This window comes from Chiloscyllium punctatum, chromosome 27, assembly GCF_047496795.1.
Source record: "Chiloscyllium punctatum isolate Juve2018m chromosome 27, sChiPun1.3, whole genome shotgun sequence".
NCBI classification, from domain to species: Eukaryota; Metazoa; Chordata; class Chondrichthyes; order Orectolobiformes; family Hemiscylliidae; genus Chiloscyllium; species Chiloscyllium punctatum.
This window is the reverse complement of record NC_092765.1, coordinates 9,290,818-9,314,887: the sequence shown is the minus strand read 5'-3', so window position 1 is coordinate 9,314,887 and position 24,070 is coordinate 9,290,818. Positions and strand designations below refer to the sequence as shown.

General features: G+C 40.7%; 1 protein-coding gene across 2 annotated transcripts in view; it reads right to left on the bottom strand.

Annotated features, from left to right (window-relative positions):
- Positions 1 to 24,070, bottom strand: part of LOC140453397 (glutathione hydrolase 1 proenzyme-like) — an 88,149-nt gene that overhangs the window by 24,770 nt on the left and 39,309 nt on the right. Inside the window, exons 2-7 of one of the 2 annotated variants that reach the window (XM_072548026.1) lie at positions 18,888 to 19,153; positions 16,897 to 17,052; positions 13,852 to 13,982; positions 11,631 to 11,699; positions 7,585 to 7,777; positions 655 to 818 (exon numbers count right to left, since the gene is read on the bottom strand). In XM_072548026.1, coding sequence (XP_072404127.1) covers positions 655 to 818; positions 7,585 to 7,777; positions 11,631 to 11,699; positions 13,852 to 13,982; positions 16,897 to 17,052; positions 18,888 to 19,123 — 949 coding nt within the window. In that variant the 5' untranslated portion in view covers positions 19,124 to 19,153. Of the gene's footprint in view, positions 1 to 654; positions 819 to 7,584; positions 7,778 to 11,630; positions 11,700 to 13,851; positions 13,983 to 16,896; positions 17,053 to 18,887; positions 19,154 to 24,070 lie in introns of those variants that run through there. The other variant, XM_072548027.1, reaches the window with a different exon arrangement.

Below are 24,070 nucleotides of genomic sequence, written 5' to 3'. Positions count from 1 at the left end.
GTCTTATCATACCATAGACAGTGATAGTGCAGGGAAAAGGACCTCCAGAGTCTCCTTAGGACAATTAGAGAGGAACAACATTTGCTGCCTTGCCAAGATTATCTACCATCCCAAAAGCAGATCATGAAATTGGAAGCTGTGTGGAGTTCTGCTTTGAAGTATGAGTGTAGCTTATGGAAACATTAATAGTGCTACTGAATTTTCATAGCCTGTTCTGGATGGGGCACTGCAAATTAATTAAGATTGGATCAAGAATGTATTCACTTTTAAGAAACTGTGATGGGAAGGGTGCAAATAAACACTGGAAATAGATTGATGCATGAAGTGAGAGGAGCAAATTACTGCCGATGCTGGAATCTGTACTGCAAACAAAAAATGCTGGCGACCACAACGGGTTTGGCAACATCCATAGAGAAAAAGCAAGTTAACCTTTCGCGTCCAGTTGACTCTTCATCAGAGTTGGCAGCAGCTTCATGTCACCTTTGGTGAAGAGTCATTGAGACTCAAAGCTTTAGTTTGCTTTCTCCCCGTGGATGCTGCTTGACCTGCTGTGATCTTCAGCATTTTTTAGTTCAGGAAGTGAACCTGAATTCGATAAACCGGAGTCTCATCACCTAAGATAATAATACAACACGTATCCATCTGTGTGCGTACCTGATTGACTGACATAATTAACAATATCCTCTGCAACGGGCCCATCATAGAATGCATTTGGTCCTAAGTCTGCTATCATTTGCAGTGTATTCGCTAACTGTGGAAAATATATTATGTCATTCTCACTTAAAATTTGGTTGCTGTTTTTCTTGCAGAAGACGTCACTGTGGAAGCAAAAGAATTTTTACTGATTAGCAAAGAGAAGTTCAACCTTCATGATGCAGTGGCAGTACTGTCATACAGATTCACTGACTACTAGTCCATCAGAATGGGACTCCACCCTGGGAGCACAGGATTGGCAAATATAACCTTTCATGTACGTTCTGTTCATTGCCATCTGAAAAACTATATTTTGATGTGAATTTTTTAATTCATTCAAGGGGTGAATGTGTCACTGGTGCCCATCCCTAATTACCCAGAGGGCAGTTGTGTCAACCACATTGCTGTGGGTCTGGAGTCACATGTAGGTCAGACCAGGTAAGGATGGCAGTTTCTTTCCCTAAAGGGTATAATGACCTAAAACGAACCAATTTTTTTTCCCATCAGTCAGCAATGGTTATGTGGTCATTGTTAGACTCCTAATTCCAGATTTTTAAAAATTGAATTCAAATTCCACCATCTGCCATGGTGGGATTTGAACCAATGTCCCCAGAACATTGGGTCTCTGGATTAATAGTTTAGTAATAATACCACTAGGCCATACCCTTAGAAACATGTAAATTCTAAACAGCACTGGCCAAATCTGTACAAAGGATTTCTTCATTATACTTTCTAACTAAAACATCAAATAGCATAAATAATAAAAATTGCAATTGCCATTTAAGTTTAGAACAAATACCATGGAAACTTTACCACTGGATATTTAGTCAGTGTTTGTGTCAAGTGTAATTTGATGGATAATTAATAGTCAAGACAAAGTCATTATTTGATCGATTTCTTTAAGTAACTGTGAAGTGCAGGGTCAGATTACAAACTTAATATCTCTCCTGAGGTTGGGGTGAATCTAACACAGATGATGGAGGTGTGTTTAACATTGTCTGCAAGCTATTTAGTTGTTAAACACCCTCGATCCAGTTTTATAGGTAAACACAAAAGCACAGTAGAAAACAGTAAAAATTACTTCTTGTGGCAGGTGGCTTGTTATCCCCCAGAATCGGGCACTTCCTTTGTCCCCAAAACCTGGAGGAAACTATTGGCTGTTTAGCCCAATAGCTGTTGTTGGAAAAATTCATTATGAAGAAAGAAATATCAGGACACTTAGAAACCCTTATCACAATTGAACAGACTTAAAAAATGTTTTATGAAAGGGAAATCTTATTTTGTAATATTCTTTGAACACATAACAAGCAGAGTTCAGAAAGGGAAACCAGTGGATGTGTGTTATTTAGATTTCCAGAAGTCATTCAATAAGGTGCCACATAAAAGGTTATTGCACAAGGTAGGAGTTCATGGTATTAGGGGTAATGTATTACCATGGACTGTGGATAGGAAATATAGAAGATTATCTCTGGCTGCAATTTATCTGTATCATTTTGCATTCTTCGACCATGGGACAAGACTGACTGGAATATCCAAATGCTCATCATGACATTGAATAAAGTTTCCATGTACAATACTTCTTACCTGTTGCTGGTCACTTGGAATCTGCCTCACAGTATCAATTGGAAGGCTTCTACAGTGACTCAAATAAAATCCAACACAACCAACTCAACAGTGTGATCAAATTCTCAACATGAAGCTGGAACATTTTACCCTGCAATTAAATAATAACTGATTCTGCATTTAGACAGTTGGAAAATATAATTGGGTCAGTCCTACGGCCTCAATTAATTACTATCCATGTTGACGACTTGGCGACTGGAGCAGAGGGCAATGAATCCAAATTTACTGAAGATACAAAAATAGCTGGAAGGGTATGTTGTGATGAAGACATAAAGAAGATGTAAGGGATACAGATAGATTAAATGAGTGGGCAAAAACATGGAAAATAGAATTTATTGTTGGAAAGTGTGATTGGGTAGGAATGCATTGGGTAGGAAGAGTCAAAGGCAGACTATTATTTGAATGGAGAGAGATTCCATTAAAATGCAGTAAAGAGGAATCTGAGTATTCTTGTGTATAAAACACAACATATTAGAATACTGATGCAGAAAGTCATTAAGAAGTAAAATAGAATTTTGGCCTTTATTGTTAGGGGGTTGGAGTTTGAAAATAGGGATGTTTTGTCGTCACATATAGGGTGTTGGTGACATTGCATCTGGAGTACTATGTACAGTTTGGTCCCTACATTTAATAAAGGATGTACTAGCTTTGGAGGCAGTCAAGAGGGATCCATAATAGTATCCCTACAATGTGGAAACCAGCCATTTGGCCCAACATGTCCACACCAACCTTCCGAAGAACATCCAATTCAGACCCATCCGCCTACCCTCTCCCTGAAACTTTGCATTTCCCATGGCTAACACACCTAACCCACATATCCCTGAACACTATGGATAATTTAGCATGCCCTATCCACCTAATTTCACATCTTTGGACTGTGGGAGGAAATCAGAGCACCGGGCGGAAAACCACGCAGACACAGGGAGTACATATAAATTTCACACAGACAGTCATCTGAGGCTGGAGCTGTGAAACAACAGTGTGAACCACTGAGACACCATACCACCCATAAGGCTGATTACTGGGATGAAGGTTTGACCTAACAAGAATGGCTAATCATGTTAGGTCTTTATTCATTAGATTTTAGTAGAATGAGGGGTAGTCTTATTGAAAGATACAAAATTCTGAGAGGTGATTCTAAAGAATGGTCAGATTGGAATCAAAATGTTAACACTGTTTGTCTCTCCACAGATGCTGCCAGACCTGCTGAGTTTCTCCAGGTCTTTCCGCTTTTATTTAAGATTTTTGACAGAGTAAATATTGAAATGATATTTCCACTAATTGGGGGATCTTGAATTATACAATTACAGAATAAGGGGGCACTCATTTAAAACTGAGGTGTGAAGGAGCTTCTTCTCCCAGAGACTAGTAAATGTCTGGAATTGTGTCCCCAGAGACTTGTGGAGGCTAGATCACTGCAAGTATTTAAAAAGGAGGTAGATAGATTCATAGATTCCTCTCATTTCTCCAGCTATGTTTCCTTTCATTTCTCCACTGGATGTGTGGACATCCAGGTCCAGCTGGAGAAATGGGAAGTGAATGGGTCAGCACAGTATCAGTAAGCCGAAAAGTGTGCATGGATCTTCGGAACAGCTACACAACCCCATGGCTGGCCAGTTCAGAGGGAACGCTTCTCTCCTGCGTCTTTGTCTCCTGAGATTTCCAGATGAATTACTTGCTTCTGTCTAAATGCAGAATCACTGTTATTATTTAGTTGAAGTGTAAAATGTTCCAGCGCCATGTTGAGAATTTGATCACACTATCGAGATGGTTGTGTTGGATTTTATTTGTGTCACTGTAGAAGCCTTCCAATTGATACTGTGAGGCAGATTCCAAGGCACCAGCACCAGCACCAGCTGAGAAATATTGCACATGGAAGCTCCATTCAAAGTCATGATTAGCATTTGACTATTCCGGTCAGAGTCTTTTCCCATGGTTGAGGATTTAAATTATTACAGTTGATTGCAGCCAGAGATGATGTTCTATATCTCCTATCAGTGACACTGTGCCCCAACTATGTAAGGAAGGCTTACTTCTTGAGGTGGCATCTATGCCAACATAAACACCAGACTTGCCTCATATCAACATTGAATTGCTATCAATACTCTAAACACAGCATTAAATTGGCTCGATAGGCGATAGGTTTGATGTTTGGCCGTGTAATCACTCTGGCACCAACTAAATTGACTTCCATTCAGTGTGCTAATCAGATGTTCATGCAGGTCAGAAAAAAAAAAGGGCTGGAAGTCAGATTAAATTGTTCACTTTCAGCAGTTGGAGTTTTATTTTTGACTTAGGTTCTTTCAAATATCTTTTATTCACTCATGGGAGTAGCTGGCTGGCCAGCATTTTTTGCCAATCCCTAGCTGCCTTTGAACTGAGGGGGTTGCTAGGCTATTTCACAGGGCAATTGAAAGTCAACCATATTGCTCTGGGTCTGGAGTCACATGTAGGCCAGACCAAGCAAGGATGGCAGTTTCCTTCCCTAAAGGGCATTAGCAAACCAGATGCGTTTTTCTGACAATTGATCCATGGTCATCATTAGACTCTTAATTCCAGATTTTTGTTGATTTCAAATTTCACCATCTGCCATGGTAGGATTCAAACCCAGGTCCCCAGAAGTTTAGCTGAGTTTCTGAATTAATAGTTTAGTGACAAACCCACTAGCTCATCACCTCCTTACTTGAAATGAAAGTGATAGTCCCTGAGTTTGGGAAACCTTTCCACAATAAAATTATGTATATTTGTCTTCCTTTCTTCAGTGAACAATGTCTCACCATGATTGTACATTTCATGTACAAGGCTTTGAAATGCTCATTGCTTTGAACTGAGTTGGTTTGTCGTGCCTCTTGTTAATTTCTGTGGGGTGCAGCTCAAACCTGTGGTAACTACAAGAACGGGATAAAAGCTCCCCATGTCACAAAAATAATACTTTCTGTCTCACGTGAACACCTTTAGAAACTATATTAACATGCTACAGACTTTCTCTTCCTAATGCAATATTTCAGCTGTAGCACTAAATTGCATGTTCCCTCTTTCTGCTCAATCTTTCCCTGAAGACACTAAGTCACCACTGTTGCCTAGAGATGTCCCATTGCACTAATGTACATGTTCTAGGCAGATTATACCTGTTAGGCTTTGATCACAAAGTGGCAAGATACAATCCCCAAAGTGATGTGGACAAAATGAATAATGATCAAAATAAAAACTGGAACTTTAATCACATGCAACTTGCTTCAGGTTCAGATGATGCCCAGAACCTACATCTATCCAGGAGACTGAACTGTGTTGAATGTGATGGGATTGGTTCCTAATAACATGAAGATTGAGATATAGAGGAAGGGCTGGCAAAATGTGGATTATTCTAGCCTTGAAAGGAGCTGGTCGAAAGGAGATGTGAAACAGGTCCAAGTTAAGCCATGAGCTGAAAATGTGTTGCTGGAAAAGCGCAGCAGGTCAGGCAGCATCCAAGGAACAGGAGAATCAACGTTTCGGGCATCAGCCCTTCTTCAGAAAGTTAAGCCATGACATGAACTGAAATGAGGTGAAAGTGAGGACTGCAGATGCTGGAGATTAGAGTCGAGAATGTGGTGCTTGAAAAGCACAGCAGGTCAGGAAGCATCTGCAGAGCAGGAGAATCGATGTTCCGGGCATAAACCCTTCATCAGGAATGAGGCTGTGAGCCGAGGAGATGGTGACATGAATGGGAGGGGGATGGGGCTGGGGGGAAGGTAGCTGAGAGAGCAATAGGTGGGTGGAGGTGGGGGGTAAGGGTGATAGGTCAGAGAGGAGGGTGGAGCAGATAGATGGGAAGGAAGATTGGCACGTAGGACAGGTCATGAGGATGGTGCTGAGCTGGCAGGTTGGAACTCGGATCAGGTGGGGGGAGGGAAATGAGGAAACTGGTGAAATCCACATAGATGCCATGGGGTTGGAGGGTCCCACGGCAGAAGATGAGGTGTTCTTCCTCCAGGCGTTGGGTAGTTAGGGAGTGGTGATGGAGGAGGCCCAGGACCTGCATGTCCTTGGCGGAGTGAGAGGGGGAGTTGAAGTATTCGGCCAGTGGGTGGTGGGGTTGGTTGGTGCAGATGTCCCGGAGATGTTCTCTGAAGCGGTCTGCGAGTAGGCGTCCTGTCTCCCCAGTGTAAAGGAGACCGCATCGGAGCAACGGATACAGTAAATGAAATGTGTGGAAGTGCAGGTAAATCTTTGATGGATGTGGAAGGCTCCTTTGGGGCCTTGGATGAAGATGAGGTGGGCGGTGTGGGCGTAGGATTTGCAATTCCTGTGGTGGCAGGAGAAGGTCCCAGGAGGGGAGGGTGAGTTGGTAAGGGGCGTGGACCTAACGAGGGAGTCACAGAGGGAATGGACTTTACAGAAAGCTAATAGGGGTGGGGAGGGAAATATATCCCTGGTGGTGGGGTCCATTTGGAGGTGATGGAAGTGGCGGAGGATGATGTGATGTATATGGGGGTTGGTGGGGTGGAAGGTGAGGACCATGTGTTCTGCCCTTATTATGGTTGGATGGGTGGGGTTTGAGGGTGGAGGTGTGGGAACTGGATGAGATGTGCTGGAGGGCATCATCAACCACGCGGGAGGGACAATTGCGGTCTTTAAAGAAGGAGGCCATCTGGTGTGTTCTGTGGTGGAACTGGTCCTCCTGGGAGCAGATGCACCGTACGCGGAGGAATTGGGAATAAGGGATCGCATTTTTACAGGAGGGATAGTGGGAGGATGTGTAGTCCTCTGTGAACTGTGGTGAACTGAAATGAGGTGAGTTCAAATCAACAAGAAGACCCTTTTTGAATTGTTGTCAGGGTTTTATTGCAGAAAGGATCAAAATGTGAAACAGAGATCTAGATTTATTGGATGGTCAAAGAATTTGGAATTATATTGGAAGCACCTGTATTCACTGATGATGTTGTGAGGCCTCTTGTGTCCTTTCTTGAAGAGATGAAAAAGCCCAAAAATCCTGTCAATGTCCTGAGCACCATTCTGGGTAAAAGCTCCAGGACTGACAGTCACAAAGGGACTGAATTTCAGAGTGCCAGAAATGGCAGGATTATCATCAATGAAAGCAATAATAGAACTGCCTGGAGCATATTCTTTGAATGGGGGAATTATCTCGAGCCTTGTTTCCAAGTTACAGCATAACTGCAGCTTTCATTCTTCCACATCAAGATGTGGTTTTGAATTATAGTTTGAGTCAGTTGCAATATTAACTAACAACACTGCATTATTTGTAACTACAAGTGAACTCCTTCTCACCATAATGAAGCACTCGCTTCGATTTGCACTTTGTTTGCTTCAAGAGCGATGGCAAGACTCTTACCAACCGGAAAACCCTTTCTTGCGAGCTTGATGGATGGCTCAAACAGCAGTTTCCATGGTAACCGACCATGCCATTGGTGGGCAAGTGCATATCCTCTGATTTCACCTGGAACTGCAATTGACGGCCCTCCTGCAACACAAGGAGCATCAAAAAGTGGAGCGACTCCAGGACAGAACAACAGCATTCAAACTGTTCTGATGAAATAATTCAATGCACAATACAGCAAAGAACAAACCTTTATCTGGATAACCTGTCTGATGGAGCTGTAACACTGACAATGTATGCTTTGGTGGACATTAAGTCACACATACCTTTCCAGTCATTCTCTTGTGCATTCAGATTCAGAACAGTGCCATTCCTAAGCTGCCAGTGATGTATGGGGACATCAGCAAATATTGACATGTTGCCGATACTGGTACATTCCCAACTCTCTTGTAAATGTTGGCACCCTATCCCAACTTCCCTGTAAATACTGGATGATACCCACCTCGGCTGCTAGTACCAAGATACTCAACATTCCCCTATGGGTTTTACAGCTGCTACCTATGCTGCTGTTCACACTACCTACCCTGCAACATGAGGTCATGGTTATAGAGTGAGAGGAGGGAGGTTCAAAACTGACATGCGGAGAAACTATTTCTCTCAGAGTGTTGTGAATCTGTGAAACTCACCGTCCAGACTGCAGCGCAGGCAGAATCAATCAACAGGTTCCTAAAGAAATAGATATGTTTCTGATGAAAAGTGGGCTGAAGGACTATAAGAATCAGGCAGGAAAATGGAGTTGAGACCAGGATAAGAGCAGCTATGATCATGTTAAATGGCAGAGTGGGCTTGAAGGGCTGAATTGCCTACACCTGCTCCTAATTCTTATGTTCCTGTGTAACACTATTTCCTCAACTTCAACTGTAAAGTCCTGCATTTATCCTGATCAACAGATTTGGAAATGACGGTGTTGAACTGGGGTGTATAAAGTTAAAAATCTGCTGACTTTACAATCTTTATGAGTCTTATGATCTTATACTCCACAACCACCTGATGAAAGAGCAGCAATCCAAAAGCTAGTGCCTCCAAATAAACCTGCTGGACTATAACCTGGTGTTGTGTGATTTTTTTTAACACTGATCAACAGAAGCTGACTCTCACTGTCAATGGAACATGATGGCTGTTCAGGCATCAATTCTATTATGAAACCGATGGTAAAATCCAAGTGCTGAACAGGCCATTTTACACAGTCCTCTATGGCGTTAAGGTGTTTGATTCCAGCAAATAAAAGATTCTGTGGTTCTTATTCATTGGCTTGGAGTATGTGAAAGGTTGGGAATTCTGCAGAATGCAAATCACCTCCAGACTCCTCAATGTCAGTTCACTATTTACAATGCACAATGCAGGAATATGATGAAATAATCCTGATTTGCTTGGATGACTGCAGCTCAAGAAGCTTAACACCATCTAGGACTAAGCACCACATCCTCAAACATTCAGCATGCATTCGTCCATCACCAAAATGAAATTGCAGCAAAGGGTACCACCTCCAAGATGCATTAAAACAACTCACCAAGGCTCCTCAGACAGCATCTTTTCAACTTGTGAACTCAACCACCCAGAAGGAGAAAGTTTGCAAATACAGGTGAACACCACCTTGAAGAGGAGTCCAAGTAACATAGCATCCTGATGTTTTGGTGCAAACACAGAATGTAGGCATTTCTGGCTGGGCCAGCATTTGTTGTCCTTGCAAACATGATTTTGAGCTGCCTTCTTGAACCACAGCAGCAGGCCCACAGTGCAGTTAGGGTGGGAGTTCCAGATCCAGTGACACTTGTGATCGATTTCTAAGACAGGGTGGTGAGTGGCTTGGAGGAGAACTTGCACTTGGTGGTTTCCCCATGTATCTGATCCCTTTGTCCTTCTAGATGGAAGTAGTTGTGGGTTTGGAAGGTCTGTCTAAGGACCTTTGGTGAATTTCTGAAGTGTATCTTGTAGATACTACATACTGCTGCTACTGAGTGTCGGTGGTGGAGGGAGTGGGTGTTTGTGGACGTGGTGCCAATTGAGTGGGCTGCTTCCTCCTGGATGGTGTCTTGAAACTATATCATTGTTCCTTCATTGTTGCTAGGTCACTATCACCTTCTCAAGGGCAGTTATAGATGGCAATAAATGTTTATCTTAGCAGTGAAGATTCATCATGTGGATGAATACATTTTTAAAAAAGTCTATAGTGCTCCTGCAAACATTTCCATTATTGGAGATTGACACCTTAACTGCATTTGTATTCAATACTGAGAAAAATAATGAAGCATTTGTCTCTAGGATGGGTTATTTATGGGATTGCCTTTTGTAATTCAGTTCATTGAGGCTGAATATTGGGACTGCTGATTGCTTATAAAGACTACAAGGAATAGACATGCCTGACTAGCTGATGTCCACAACTGAGGGAGGAAAGCAATGGCCCATCATACATGAAGACCTCAATATGTGGTGCATCAGCTGTCCTTATATAATGAACATATCTATTGGATCATTTAGTATATTTTGAAACTGATCAGCTAGTCACGTCATTTGCTACCTCTCTGTGAATTACTGGTTCTAGTATTTTATTTTCATTCATTCACAGGATCTGGGCATTGCTGGTGAGGCCAGCATTTATTGCTCACCCCTAGTGCTCTTCAGAAGCAAAAGGTTTATGTATGTTTGCTTAACAGCTGCATTTTGTATAGACTGACATTTTGAATCATGTAAACTCTTAATCACTCCAATTTTAGTTTGAGCGTCCTTTGTTTTTCTTTCAATGAGGCATTTGCCATTGAATGAGGATATGGCTTTAGAAGGTGCTGTTGAAGGACGCTTGGTGAATTTCTGCTGTGCATCTTGTGGATGGTATATATTGCTGCTGGGGGTATGTTGGTTCAGTTGGCTAGATGGTAAATTTTTGATGCAGAGTGATGCTAATAGGGTCGTTTCAATTCTTGTGCTGGCAAAGGTCACCAAGAAGGACTCTCCTTCTCAATCCCTCTCCTCACCTGAGGTATGGTAACTGTCAGGTTAAACCACCAGCACTTGTCTCTCTCAATGAGGGAGCAGCCCGATGGTTTGGTAAGACTATGGCAACATCACCTTTTACAACATCAGTGGTGAAGGAAATGCATATTGAAGTTGGTGATGGCTGATTTGTTCTGAATAGCATCAAATTTCTTGAACATTTGTGAAGATGCACCCATCCAGGCCAGTGGAGATTAATCCATCGCATTCCTAACTTGCGCTTTGTAGATCGTGGATAGGCTTTGGGGAGTTACAAGGTGAGTTACCCAATAGAATTCCAAACCTCTGACCTGCTTCTCTAACCACAATATTTATATGGCCAATTCAATCCAATTTTTGATCAATGGTAACCACAGAATATTAATAGTGAGGGGTTCAGTAATGGTAATGCCACTGAACCTCTAAGAATTATGGTCGCAATGTTTCTTCTTGGAGATAGTCATAGCCTGGGACTTGTGCAAATGTTTCTTGTCATTTATCAGGCCAAGCCTGCTATTGTCCAGATTTTACTGCATTTGGACATGGATGGCTTCAGTATTTTAGGAGTTGCTGAACCTTGTGCAATCATCAGTGAACATCCCCACTTCAGAACTTATGATGGAGGGAAGGTCATTGATGAAGCAGCTAAAGATGGTTGGGCCTAGAACACTACCTTGAGGAACTCCTGCAGAGATGTCCTGGAGCTGAGATAACTTCAACAACCATGACCATCTACTATTAGAACAGGTGTCTCATGGCTCTCAATGGACGGTAATTTTTATTTAAATCTTCATTTTGCTCATTGAAAATTGGAGCTTTGTTATTAACATGATCAAGCTTCTATGAGATCTCACTTTGTGGACTTTGAATTATGATGGTTCTGTTTCAACACAACAATGTCTCCATCTTGCATCCTTAAAACAATAATGTTTCTACAGACATTCAGCCGTCAAATCTCATAACTTACCTGTCTCCAAGCTTTGGGTAATTTCTTGCGCTGGAGCCACTTCTCTTGAATTAATCACTTCAACCTGTCCTGAAGAAAGATAGGAAATTGTTACAAATTGAATGAGGTCCTTTTGTAAGTTTTATCCCTTTCATATATTTTTATACAACTTCTCTACTTCCCATTGACAATTCCCTTCTTTGCATCTTGTCACCTAAATTCCTCCATTGTCTGGGAGAGTCTGATTGTCTGAATTCTTGTCACTTAAACATTTGTTTTCAGTGCTGCTCCATTACTAGTGGGCAGATTGATTCTGCAATCAACATGTAAGTTGCTGTATTGAAAGAGTGCAAACTGTACAATAACTCTTAGACTGTGTACTCTGAGGTGCTATGATAGGAAATATAAACGTGGATTGTAAATATGATCTGCAATAGCATATGTTTAACTTCGATCATCTGAATTTGTAAGCATTGGGACCTGTCATGCACTAAAATTATTCGAATAAGGGCAACTGATTTAAGATGGCTGCATGATCACCTGACTACAGGTTGAGTCAGTTCATGAAACTATCATTAAACAAGACCCAGTCTGAACTGAAATTGACACCTTAATCGCCTGTTTGGTTTAAAACTTTCTGGAAGATCCACCTATTGAGTTGAAAATCACTTGAGGGTTATCCAGTTTAGAAAAATAATGAAGACTGACCTGGGAATACATGAATGAACTGTATTTTAGATAATTGCTTTTGGGAAGAGCAGGGAGAGGAATGATAAACTAATGACTGTAGAACCGAAAGCTTATTCTTCCGATTTCTCTCAGTCTCTCAGCCCCTTGAAAGGCAACATCCGGTTATAAAACATTTTGGAGAAACATACATTCACTGGAAAGCCAAAGATGTCAACAATTTTCATAATTGCTGAGGATACAAGGCATCAATTAGACAAGCTTAATCTCAGGTTAAAACTTAACATTTCAAGGACTCTTAATGACTCTTTAAAATGTGTACTCTTGATAGTCCTTTTTTGTACTGGAGACTCCTCCATTTAAACTTCATACATGTGTGCATGTAAGTGTTTGATGTTACATTTTATTATTTTTCTTGGTTTTGATAAACATTAAAATTCCTCATCCTTTCATTCTCCAATAACTTTTATTGGCTCCTCCATTTTGGCTGCATGCTAAAAGGAACAACAATCTTTTTTGAAGCAAACTGAGGAGGTTAAAAACAGCCAATTCACCTTTTCTGACCTGGTTGCACCAAACTCAGGTACTACCTTGAAAGAAACTGATCCATACTGTATGTTAATTGATATCAGGTTTAAACTGTCATGTGATACACCTTTTAAATGTTATGACAAAAGCATTCTTTTGCAAAAGAAACCCTTTCATTTATATAATGTGATGATTGTGGATCTTACTGCATGTCTATAAAGCAACAGTTACTTAATTGAAAATAGATCCTTGTGAAGTGTGAAAACGAGCTACAAAATGCAATTTCATAAAGTTTTTTTTGTTCATTCACAGGATACCAGCATTAATAGCTAAGCCAGCATTTAGTGCCTATCCCTAATTGCCCAGAGGGAAGTTAAGAGTCCACCACATCGCTGAGGGTCTGGAGTCACATGTAGGCCAGACCAGGTAAGGATAGCAGTTTCCTTCTCTAAAGGACATTGGTGAAACAGGTGGATTCTTCTAACAATCAACACTGGTTTCATGGCCACTAGTCGACTCTCAATTCCAAACTTTTATTGAATTAAATTTTATTAAAGCAATTTTATTGAATTCAAATTCCACCATCTGCTGAGGTGGGATTCTAACCCATGTCTCCAGATCATTTGCTGGGTTTCTGGATTAATATGTCAAGCAATTATATCACTACTCCATCGCAACCAGAACTGTATAAATAATTATGGAATACAAGACAAGGGCCAGAAACAAGCCTGTTACTCCAATTGTCCAAGCACTGTTTAAATGACAAATCTGCTGAGTTATTCCATCACAGTGGATGAAGAAATGTTACCCCTCTACCTGTTGTGCCATGAAAAGAAACTCAGCAAAGAAGGAAGAAAAGAATGAACAGAAGGGAAGGGAGCAAGAAAGAAAATTAAAGTCATAACACCCTCAGCACAGCATTCCTCCATTTGTAATTTTAGTCCGATTAAAGACATTCCAATTGATTTAAAAACTTAGCACCAGAGGATTAAAAATAAGGAAATGTTGAAATGATGGTATGGTTGACCTGTTGGTGCATTGTAGATGGTAAAGATTAGACCTCCTCCAATGCCCATACTGTGTGCATTCACCAACCCAATGCAGAGCAGCGCTGCGATAGCTGCATCCACCCCTGAGCCATTCCACTTCATCATGTCCCTGAAAGAGAGCAAAGTCCCAAACTGTAGAAAAGTGAAAGGTTCCAAAATTAATCACCTCATGTACACAATAAAAGATGGTGAGTTCTTTAAATCATTCAATCCTAAAAAGGCACTTCGAGCACCTCGTTGTTATTGCTCAAGCAGTCACATTTCTTTTTGCAAGTTTACTAAGTTTATGAAGCCATGGCTGCTAGGAGCTATAGAGATAATTTGGATACATTTACACAATATACTTAGCCTTGGTGTAAGGATAACAGTGCAACTTTGAAAAAGTTGTAAAATCTAACTCAAATTCAAAGACCCAACCTCACTCTGAAGAACAATTTCGGGACTCAATTTATTTCTATTACATTTTTCAGTAATTTCTAATTCACAATGTTTACCCTCGGGCAGTATGTTTCATATAGACTTTGGTAAATATTAAATTATTACAATTGTATTAAAGAACTTTGGAGTGGAACATGCCCTACAGGGACAAGTTGAATTTTACCACACCTATAATTTTCAAGTCAAAATGTTTATTGGTGCATTTTCTACAAGTTTTATAAATAAAGTATATTTTTGAAGATATCTATCCAGGATGCCCATTCTTTGAGGGTAGGCATGGCTTTAACACTGTAACCGCAATGGTGATACAACCTTGCTCCAAATAATTATAATGTGTGAGTATACCTTCTTGCCCCTTGCTGGGGCAATGTTCTGGAAATTAATCACAGTGAAGGGTTGAAGGGGCAGGCAACCGGAATATCAGGGTCATTTTTGCAGACAGAACATAGGTGTTCTGCAGAGCAGTCTCCCAGTCTGCACTTCATCTCCCCAATGTAGAGAGGAGCATAATATGAGCAGTGAATGCAGTAGACTAGACTGAGTACAGTGCAGGTAAATCACTGCTTCATGTGGAAGTTGAGTCTCGGGCCTTGGATAGTGAGGAGGGATGAGGTAAACAGGCAGGTGTTACACCTTCTGTGATTGCCTGGGAAGGTGCCATAGAGTTATGGGGTGGAAACATTAATTCTGATTTCTTGCCAATCCCCTTCTAAGTGTTCCCTTACACATGTAAAAATGTAGGTATAATTGTCAGAGTGAAAACTGGGAAGGCAATTTAGTACTCCATGTTCACAGCGTTTGCTGAGATAATTCTTGAACTTATCAGAAAACTGCTTCTTGGTCTTCTTTCTCAGAATGCATTCACTGATTTGCAAGAGGCACAGGGTGGCTGGTTCTCATTTTTATATGGTCTCTAACTTATTCATTAAAAGTCACAGCTTACGGAAACTGCTGAAGGAAAAGTAAATATATTGATATTCTTCAGGTTTAAAGTGGATTTGGCTGCAGAGAATGGTCACAGCTCCTGAGCTTGTGCAGATCTGATGACTTTTGTTCACAGGTTTGGGCTATTCAGATTCCTGAGGACCTATCATAGTTGTTGGCAGGCAGAAAACTTTTGTCTTTGATGACTAGTTATTAGTCTGCAAACCATTCAGCTACTTGTTGCTGATCTAAGTTTCATTTCTACATATTTCTGCTAGACAAAGAGATCTAGGCTTTTGATAATGACACGACTGATATCATTTTGTGTCAGGATGGTCTGTGACTTGGAGAGAAATTTACAGTGATGAAGTTGTGATGTGCCTGCTGTCCTTGTTCTTCTTGTGGTAGAGTTTATGGGTTCAGAACGTGCTATCAAAGGTACAGCAATGCATCTTGTGGATGTCATACACTGCAGCTACTGTGCTCTGCTGATGGAGGAAATGAATGTGGAAGATGGTAGTTGAGGTTCCAGTTGGATGGGCTGGTTTGTCCTGGATGGTGTGGAGCTTATCGAATGTTATTGCAGCTCAACCCACCCAGGTCATCCAGGGGGTCAAAGGCTTTACATGCTCGCTTTCATCTCATGTCCTGAACATCGGGAATGGATACTGATTTTGGATACTGAGGAGACATTTTAGTTCACTTCAATTTTGAGGTGGATGGTAGAGCTACTGGGGAAGTGGTAAGATTAGTCGATAGTGCAGGTAACAGGTTAATGAGCTCAAAACATTTACCATGGCATCTTGGGTAGGAGCAGATGTCATAAACTTTTGTATTATTTCTGGTTGCCTTGATCTCTGGGGATTATGCTTATGTTTTCTCAGTTTATGACTTTTATTCTTGCAGAGGTGGGGGGAAAGGAGGATATAGAAGATGAAGTGTTGGAAAATGATAAGAAACAGGAAGAGGGAAGAAATGCTTTCATACTTGACTTGATGAGGCTGATGTTCAGGATGACGATGAGCAACAGGCTGCATCAAAATATTCCTGGGACAAGATGCTACTCAAAGCTGCTCAACCTCAACGCCAACATAATTCCATGCAGTCAGTTGCTTCTTCCTTCATACACACCAGCTTAGGACCATGGAACATAAAAATTACAGGCATTCCTTTCAGCAGTAAAGCTCAGAAACACTTCTACACTCAATCGATGGTAAAAGTTAGCAGCTGTCTTCCACAAAGAGCAAGTGGTGCTAGGCCAATTGTTAGTGATAAATCTGAGATCAATAGACTCTTTTTAATTCATGAGTGTTGAGGGATATAGGGCAAGGCTGGGAATGTGGGGCTCGGCAACAGATCATGAAGAACTGTACTTTACCTGTCAGTGAAACAATTGCTACTTTTGACTAAGAAATTCTGCAACTTAGACCTCATAATCGGTGCTCCTCTGAATAGAAAGACAAGTTGAGTATAATGATACTTGCATACCAGCACATCTAAAGATATGTGGCCTAAGTAACAGAGGAACATGCACCCCTCATTAAACATTTTATTAACATGTTGCTGGAGCATTTCTGAGCCAGAGGCAGTGTTAGAAACTTAAAGGTTCCAATACATTTTCAAGAAATTAGTTTCCCAAATGCATAAATATTGTGGCTCACCTGCCAATTTTAGAACAAGGTTCTGCATCTGAAGCTACACCTGTGTTCTGATGAAAGGCACATGCACTACATCTCTGAAACAGATGGACAATTGCTCCAATACAAATAGCAACAATGATAATTAGAAAGACCCCAATGATACTGTATATGTTCTTTCTGAAATAAAAACAGAGATATCATGAATTACTTTGTAGTAAATCAACATTAATAGTCAGAAGCAATAAATCAAGACCTTGTGAAAGTGATAATCATGCATTAAGCTACTATCGCCAAGTGTTCCTTAGGTTTGTGGCTCTAGGGTAGATAAAATATTCCTAAATATGTGTTGGATGGTTTCATTAGGTATAATGGCTGAACGGTAGTTGGGCTTAAAGTTCCCAAAAACAAGTTTGTCAATTTTTCAAAAGAAACGTTGATGAAGTAAAATATTTTCAGGCTTTTATGTACCTGTCTTGAAAATGCAGGAACTACAATTCCTCATTTAAACTCTTGCATTTGTCTTCCCTTTCTGATGTCAATGGTAATCTTGAAAGTATCAGTGTTCAATATATCTGAACAATGATGGGTTTTGCCATCTGTACCAGCCCAGATGAGCTGGTCATTGCCAATGTGAGACCCAGCCATGTACAAATTGGTTGTTGCATTTCTTTCATTTGTATAGTGCTGACATTTTCAAAGTAATGCACTTTTTTAGCTACAAACAGCTTTAGAATGGTCTGCCATTGTGAGAAGTGCTGTGCAAATGGTATTTGGCTCTTGAAAGATAAATTAAGGTATTAAGGAAAGCTCCTGTTACATTAAAAAAGGAATAAATATACAAACACTTGCCATGCCAGGAATGTTCTGGAACCATACCTTTTACTGAATGACCAAGCAACAAAGGATTTGGGAGTGGAGTAGGCAATTCAGTCCTTTCAACCTGCTGTACCATTCAGACAGATTATGGCTGATCAGGTGGTGGTCTGAACACCAATTTCCTGAACCTATGACCCTTACTCCTCTTGTCTATCAAAAAATCTGTCTTTGAATAAACTCAATGACTACAGACTCCAACTGGTGTGGATGATCATGGGGAGCGTAAGCAGGGGATCCGGTGCTGGCCTTGATACTCAGTTTGATGATAGATGGCAGAAACTGTCATTAGTGAGCATGCCAGTGTCCATCTCTACTTTGGGAAGGAGGCTGTAAAGACCTTGAAAGGGTTGATACTGTGAGGAATTCCTTAAGCACCAACCACTGTGATGATGTCATTTGGACTTTTGGCCAGAAAAGATTAGGATCAAGACCCAACATTCAGGTCCTAGGCATAGTTTCTGTGACAATGTCTATCATTTCCATGTAACTTGTACATTGATTACTTGATTGTAACAAGCTCAGTAAGCTGGACATCATAGAGTATGAGCTCCCTGATTGGGGCTGTTGATCTGGCCCAATTAAGGAGCCCTGGCTGACATAAAAGAGTGAATGTCAGGGGTTTTGTGATGCTGAATGCCTGACCCAGTGAGACGTAGTACTCTTGTCAAAGGCTATGCTTTTGTGAATAAAGGGTGACGGGATGCCGGCTGCAGAAGAATTATTCCATTGCTGACACGCAATATACTGCATTTCTCATCAGCTGCTTACCATTTAACTATGAAACAGTTTCCTTTACCATACAAGGCCAGGCAGAATCTATAGATCCCTGAACATAAAGAGGGCGGTGGTAGTAAACCGACCTTATGATGAGATGCAGACTGAACATGCAGCAAGTATCAGAGACCATGATGGCAGAGCACAGATAGAGCCCACCCTACATGTACCATCTCTTCAAGAGAGAGGGGGGGGGCTTACCGATTTGTCCCGTTCCACCTGTACCTTTTCTCATTGCCCTACAATTTCTTCCAATACAAAGTCTTAATCCGACTCTCTTTTGAAAGTTAACGTTTCTGCCACCTTTTCAAGAGAGTGCACTGTGGATCAAAGCAACAAGAGGAAAGGAAAAACACACTTACCTGTTTTTTAATCTTCCAGAGTCATTTCTTGCAGGATGGTTAGTGTCATCTTCTTTCATCTCAGACTGTGGCGGCTTCGTGTTCAAACCATCCTCACTGAGAACATTAATTTCAGTTGGATTTTCCTCGACCATTTTTATGTTTGTTGGGTTCGGATTTTCTGTGACTGAGGCCTTCACATGAACAGTAGTTCCTTTCTCTCGATTCACAACAATTGCTTGTGATTCCTCCCTCATATTACCATGGTGATTGCTTTGCAACAGTTACTGTTAAAATAAAAAGTTGATGTCCCCAGTGGGACTGAAATGAGAGAAATTCTGATTCTGATATTGATGTTAACAACCCACCAAACTGCAACATTGACTATTATTGGATTAAGGGCTAGCCAATTAGAAACAGCATTGTGAACACTGTACAGATTATTGCGGGGGAGGGTAAACAGTGATACAGTAACAGAATCAAAATGATGCTTCAGAATGTGACAGGGATGACCCAGACTGAGATAATATTCTGTTAAAAGTATTGACTAAAAGAGCAACAATTTGCAAATGCTGGGAAGCTGAAACACTCACAGCAAATGCTAGAAACAAGTTCATCAACAACTGTAATACTAAAAGAAAGATGTTCATATTTTGAATGAATGTTAAACATGAAACATTAACTTCACTTTTCTCTTCCCAGATGCTGGCTGTCGCGCACTGCCTAACGTGAGCCGCTACATGTCAAGAATATTTCTATGATTACAAAGTGCTTTTGAATATCTTCAGGAAATGAATTTTAAAAACTCCTAGGTTAGGTTGTGTTATTCAATGTTTTGCCCTTTAACATCCACTTTCAGTATGTAAGGATCGCACATCCAAATATGCTTCATGCACATTCAGTACAGCTGTTGGGAAACTATGATTTAAGTTGCTTTAAGTGTATGCCAGAATCCATCCACTTACCCATAATGTTGTAGATATCAATGTCAGGGCATGAAGGAAGCTTTCCCTCAGTTACTGAGCATTAGAAAGAAATTTGCATTCATGTAGCACCTTGCACAAGCTCAGGGTGTTCAAAAGCAGTTTACAGCCAATCAAATTTTTTTGAAGGTTGCAACAATCACAACGACAAAGAATGTTAGTGACGTTGAAAACTTAATATGAAGATTAGCCCTTTGCGTTTCATTCTTTAGCATAATTATTCCTACCAGGCGTGTAATGTCGCTCCTTTACAGTAATAAGATTAATTATTCCTCAGCACTGGGATTTGTGGTCATTTTAGAAACACATTCAGCAAACAGAATAACAACAAACTCCAACAGGTAAAACAGATTATATTCAATGTCAGTTTACAGAACAGTCCCATTCTAAAGTAGCCCCCATGAAAAGGACACGGCAATCCAAGAGATTTGAAATAACCCAACAGTCAGTCCTTGGTGTTGCTGCACCTGTACAACTGAAACTATACGTTGCTCCCTGATAAAGCACCTCCCAAATGGAGAAATAACTTGTTGATTCATTGATTTAATTATTGAAGGGCGATAGGAGGAATGAGATTGGTTTCCCAATCCTGATATTTTATCACCACCTTCTGTCAAAGGTTAAAATCATGATCAGTGAGTTTCCAGGTCTTTGATTTGATTTACAGTCACATGTACTGAGATACAGTGAAAAGTATTGTTTTGCATGCAATCCATGCAAATCATACCTTACATAAGTATGTGAGGGTATTAGAACAGAATGCAGAATATAGTGTTATAGCTACAGAGAAAGTGCAGAGAAAAATCAACTCTAAAATATGAGAAGACCTTTCATAAGTCTGATAACAGTGGGAAGAACCTGTTCTTGAATATATTTTTAACTGTTTTCAAATTTTGTATCTTCTGTCTGATGGAAGAGGGTGGAAGATCGTACAACCATGGTGGAAGAGCTTATAAGCAACTTGGGAGGTGTCTTTGATTGTGTTGATTGCTTTTCCTAGGCAGTGGGAAGTATAGACTGAGTCAATGGAAGCAAGTTTGCTGTGCATGATGGACAGGATTGTGTTCGCAACTCTATAATTTCTTGTGGTCTTGGGCAGAGGAGGTGCCAAATTGTGATACATTTGGATATGTTGCTTTCTATTGATCATCTATAAAAATTGTTAGAGTCATTATGGACATGCTGAATTCCCTTAGCCTTCTAAGGAGGCAGAGGCATTGGTGTACTTTCTTCCCTGTAGCTCAATGTGGATGGAGCAGGACTGATTGTTGCTGATATTAACCCCCAGAAACGTGAAGCTTTTAACCACTTCCACCTCAGCACCATTGCTACAGACAGGCGCCTGTCCTCCACTCTGCTTCCTGAAGTCGACGAACAGCTCTTTCGTTTTGTTGACATTGAGGGAGAGATTGTTGTCTTTACATTATGTTACTAAGCAGTCAATCTCTTTCCTGTATTCTGCCTTGTCCTTGTTTGAGATCCAATCCACTACATTGATGTCATCAACAAATTTGTAAATGAAGTTAGTGCTGAATTTGGCCAAACAGCCTTGCGGGGCATTGATATTGAGGATTATCATGGAGGTCTGGCAGTGTCTTATTATTTCTAAAATTGAGCTCCCCAAAATGATTAAGATGCTTAATTTAAAGAATGAGATTAAGAAGAGGTTCGACTTTGCAAATTAATAAAGAACAAATCCACTATGGGAAATGAACAGTGGGTCAGCCACCTTCTGAAACAAATATTGATCAAGACTTCAAGGGAAGTCTTAATCAGAATTAACTTCTGCCCCATTGGCCCTGCTTTTCCCTGAAACTTCATACTTTACTTCACTTTTCCAATATTTGCAATTCTCCTTTTCATTCCACCTTTCTAAAAAATTTATGATTCGAGCCTTGATTTTCCATGAAGTGCCTGCTGTGTATAAAGTCGACATGAGATTGTTGAAATTTCCATAGTATTTAAAAAAACTGTGGTCTCCTCAGAGAATGCCCGAGGTCTAATTTTGCAAATTGTTCCTGGCAAAATGCCGAGAACATTGGGAATAAAGGTTACTGAATCTTCCCCTTGCATTAAGTCACATATCTGTGACCAATCAGGCCAGCCTCTTGAGGACTGTACAATTACAATGTTGTTTAAGCTTTATGACCTTGTCACAGTTCCTCAATTATGTTACAGCCTTGCACAAATCACAATTGTGATTGTCTCAATATTTTGAGATTCTTTATTCTTGGCGTGAGCTCAGTAAATACCTGAAAGAAAAAGAATAGATGAGCAGAGAAAACTGAAGGGGAACCTGGGAGAGTTGTATAAGTTTATAAGGGGCATGAACTGTTTCCCTTAGTTGAAGGGTCAGTAAAGAGGGGACATAATTTTAAAGTGAATGGCAGGAGGTTTAGAGGAGGTTTCAGGAAAAGCATTTCACCCAGACACTGGCCAGGCTCAGGAATGCCCTGCCTGAGAGGGTAGTTAAGGCAGGAAACCTCACAACCTTTAAAAAAGTACTTGGATGAGCACTTGTAATGTCATAACATTCAAGGCTATGGGCCTAGTGTGGGAATCTCAGACCAGTATTGGTACTAGTATTTGGCAGTACAGACTTAATGGGTTGAAGGGTCTCTCCTGTTCTCTATGATTCTATGAAAACAAAACTTGTCAATATAAAGAATTCAATAACAGTCACCTTACAGCTGCACAGCCAACCACTTCCCTGCCAGAAATGTGAACATTATTAACAAAGGATTTGCACAAATGGAAATCTTTTCTGTGTACTCCACAGATTTACAATACAGAAGAAAAGAAACCTTGATGCTTTTATATAGTGCTTTGATGAGACCACCTCTGGCATCCTAAGTACAATTTGGTCTCCTTACCTAAGGAAGAGCTTAGAGGGGATGAAATTAATGTTTACTAGATTAATGGACAAGAAGGCAGAGTTGTCCTATGATTAGAGATTAAATAGAATGGGCCTATATTTGCTGGTGCTTAAAGGAATGGGAGATGATCTCATTAAACATTTACAATTCTTAGTGTGGTTGACAGACTAGATGCTGAGTGAGCCACACCCTCTGATTGAAGAGAGAAAGTGAGGACTGTGGATGCTGGAGATCAGAGTCCACGAGTATGGTATTGGAAAAGCACAGCTGGTCAGGCAACATCCGAGGAGCATGAGAGTTGATGTTTTGGGCATAAACCCTTCATCAGGAATGTGTAGGGGAGGAAGGGGGCTGACTGAAGGTTCTAGAATTCGGGTCCTATCCTCAAGACAAGCAATTGATCATTTAAGATTTATTTAAAACCAAACTTCACATCCACTGACTACATCTATATTTCTCATTGCTGCAGAAAAGCAGCCAACATCATCAAAGACCCCTCCCACCCCAATTATAATGTCAGACAGAAGATACAAAAGATAAATAGGGTGGCTATGGTAGGGGATTTTAACTTTCCAAACATAGACTGGGACTGCCATAGTGTTAAGGGTTTAGTTGGAGAGGAATTTGTGAAGTGTGTACAAGAAAATGTTTTGATTCAGTATGTGGATGTACCTACTAGAGAAGGTGCAATACTTGACCTACTCTTGGGAAGTAAGGCAGGGCAAGTGACTGAGGTGTCAGTGGGGGAGCACTTTGGGGCCAGTGACCATAATTATATTAGTTTTAAAATAGTGATGGAAAAAGATAGACCAGATCTAAAAGTTGAAGTTCTAAACTGGAGGAAGGCCAATTTTGACGGTATTAGGCAAGAACTTTCAAAAGCATATTGGGTGCAGATGTTCGCAGGTAAAGGGATGGCTGGAAAATGGGAAGCCTTCAGAAATGAGATAACAAGAGTCCAGAGGAAGTATATTCCTGTCAGGGTGAAAGGGAAGGCTGGTAGGTGTAGGGAATGCTGGATGGCTAAAAAAATTGTGGGTTTGGTTAAGAAAAAGAAGGAGGCACATGCCAGATATAGACAGAATAAATCGAATGAATTCTTAGAAGAGTATAAAATCAGGAGGGCAAAAAGGGCACATGAGATACCTTTGGCAAATAGAATTAAGGAGAATCCAAAAGGTTTTTACAAATACATTCAGGACAAAAGGGCAACTAGGAAGAGAATAGGGCCTCACAAAGATCAGCAAAGCGGCCTTTATGAGGAGCCGCAGAAAATGGGGGAGATATTAAATGAGTATTTTGCATCAGTATTTACTGTGGAAAAGGATATGGAAGATACAGAATG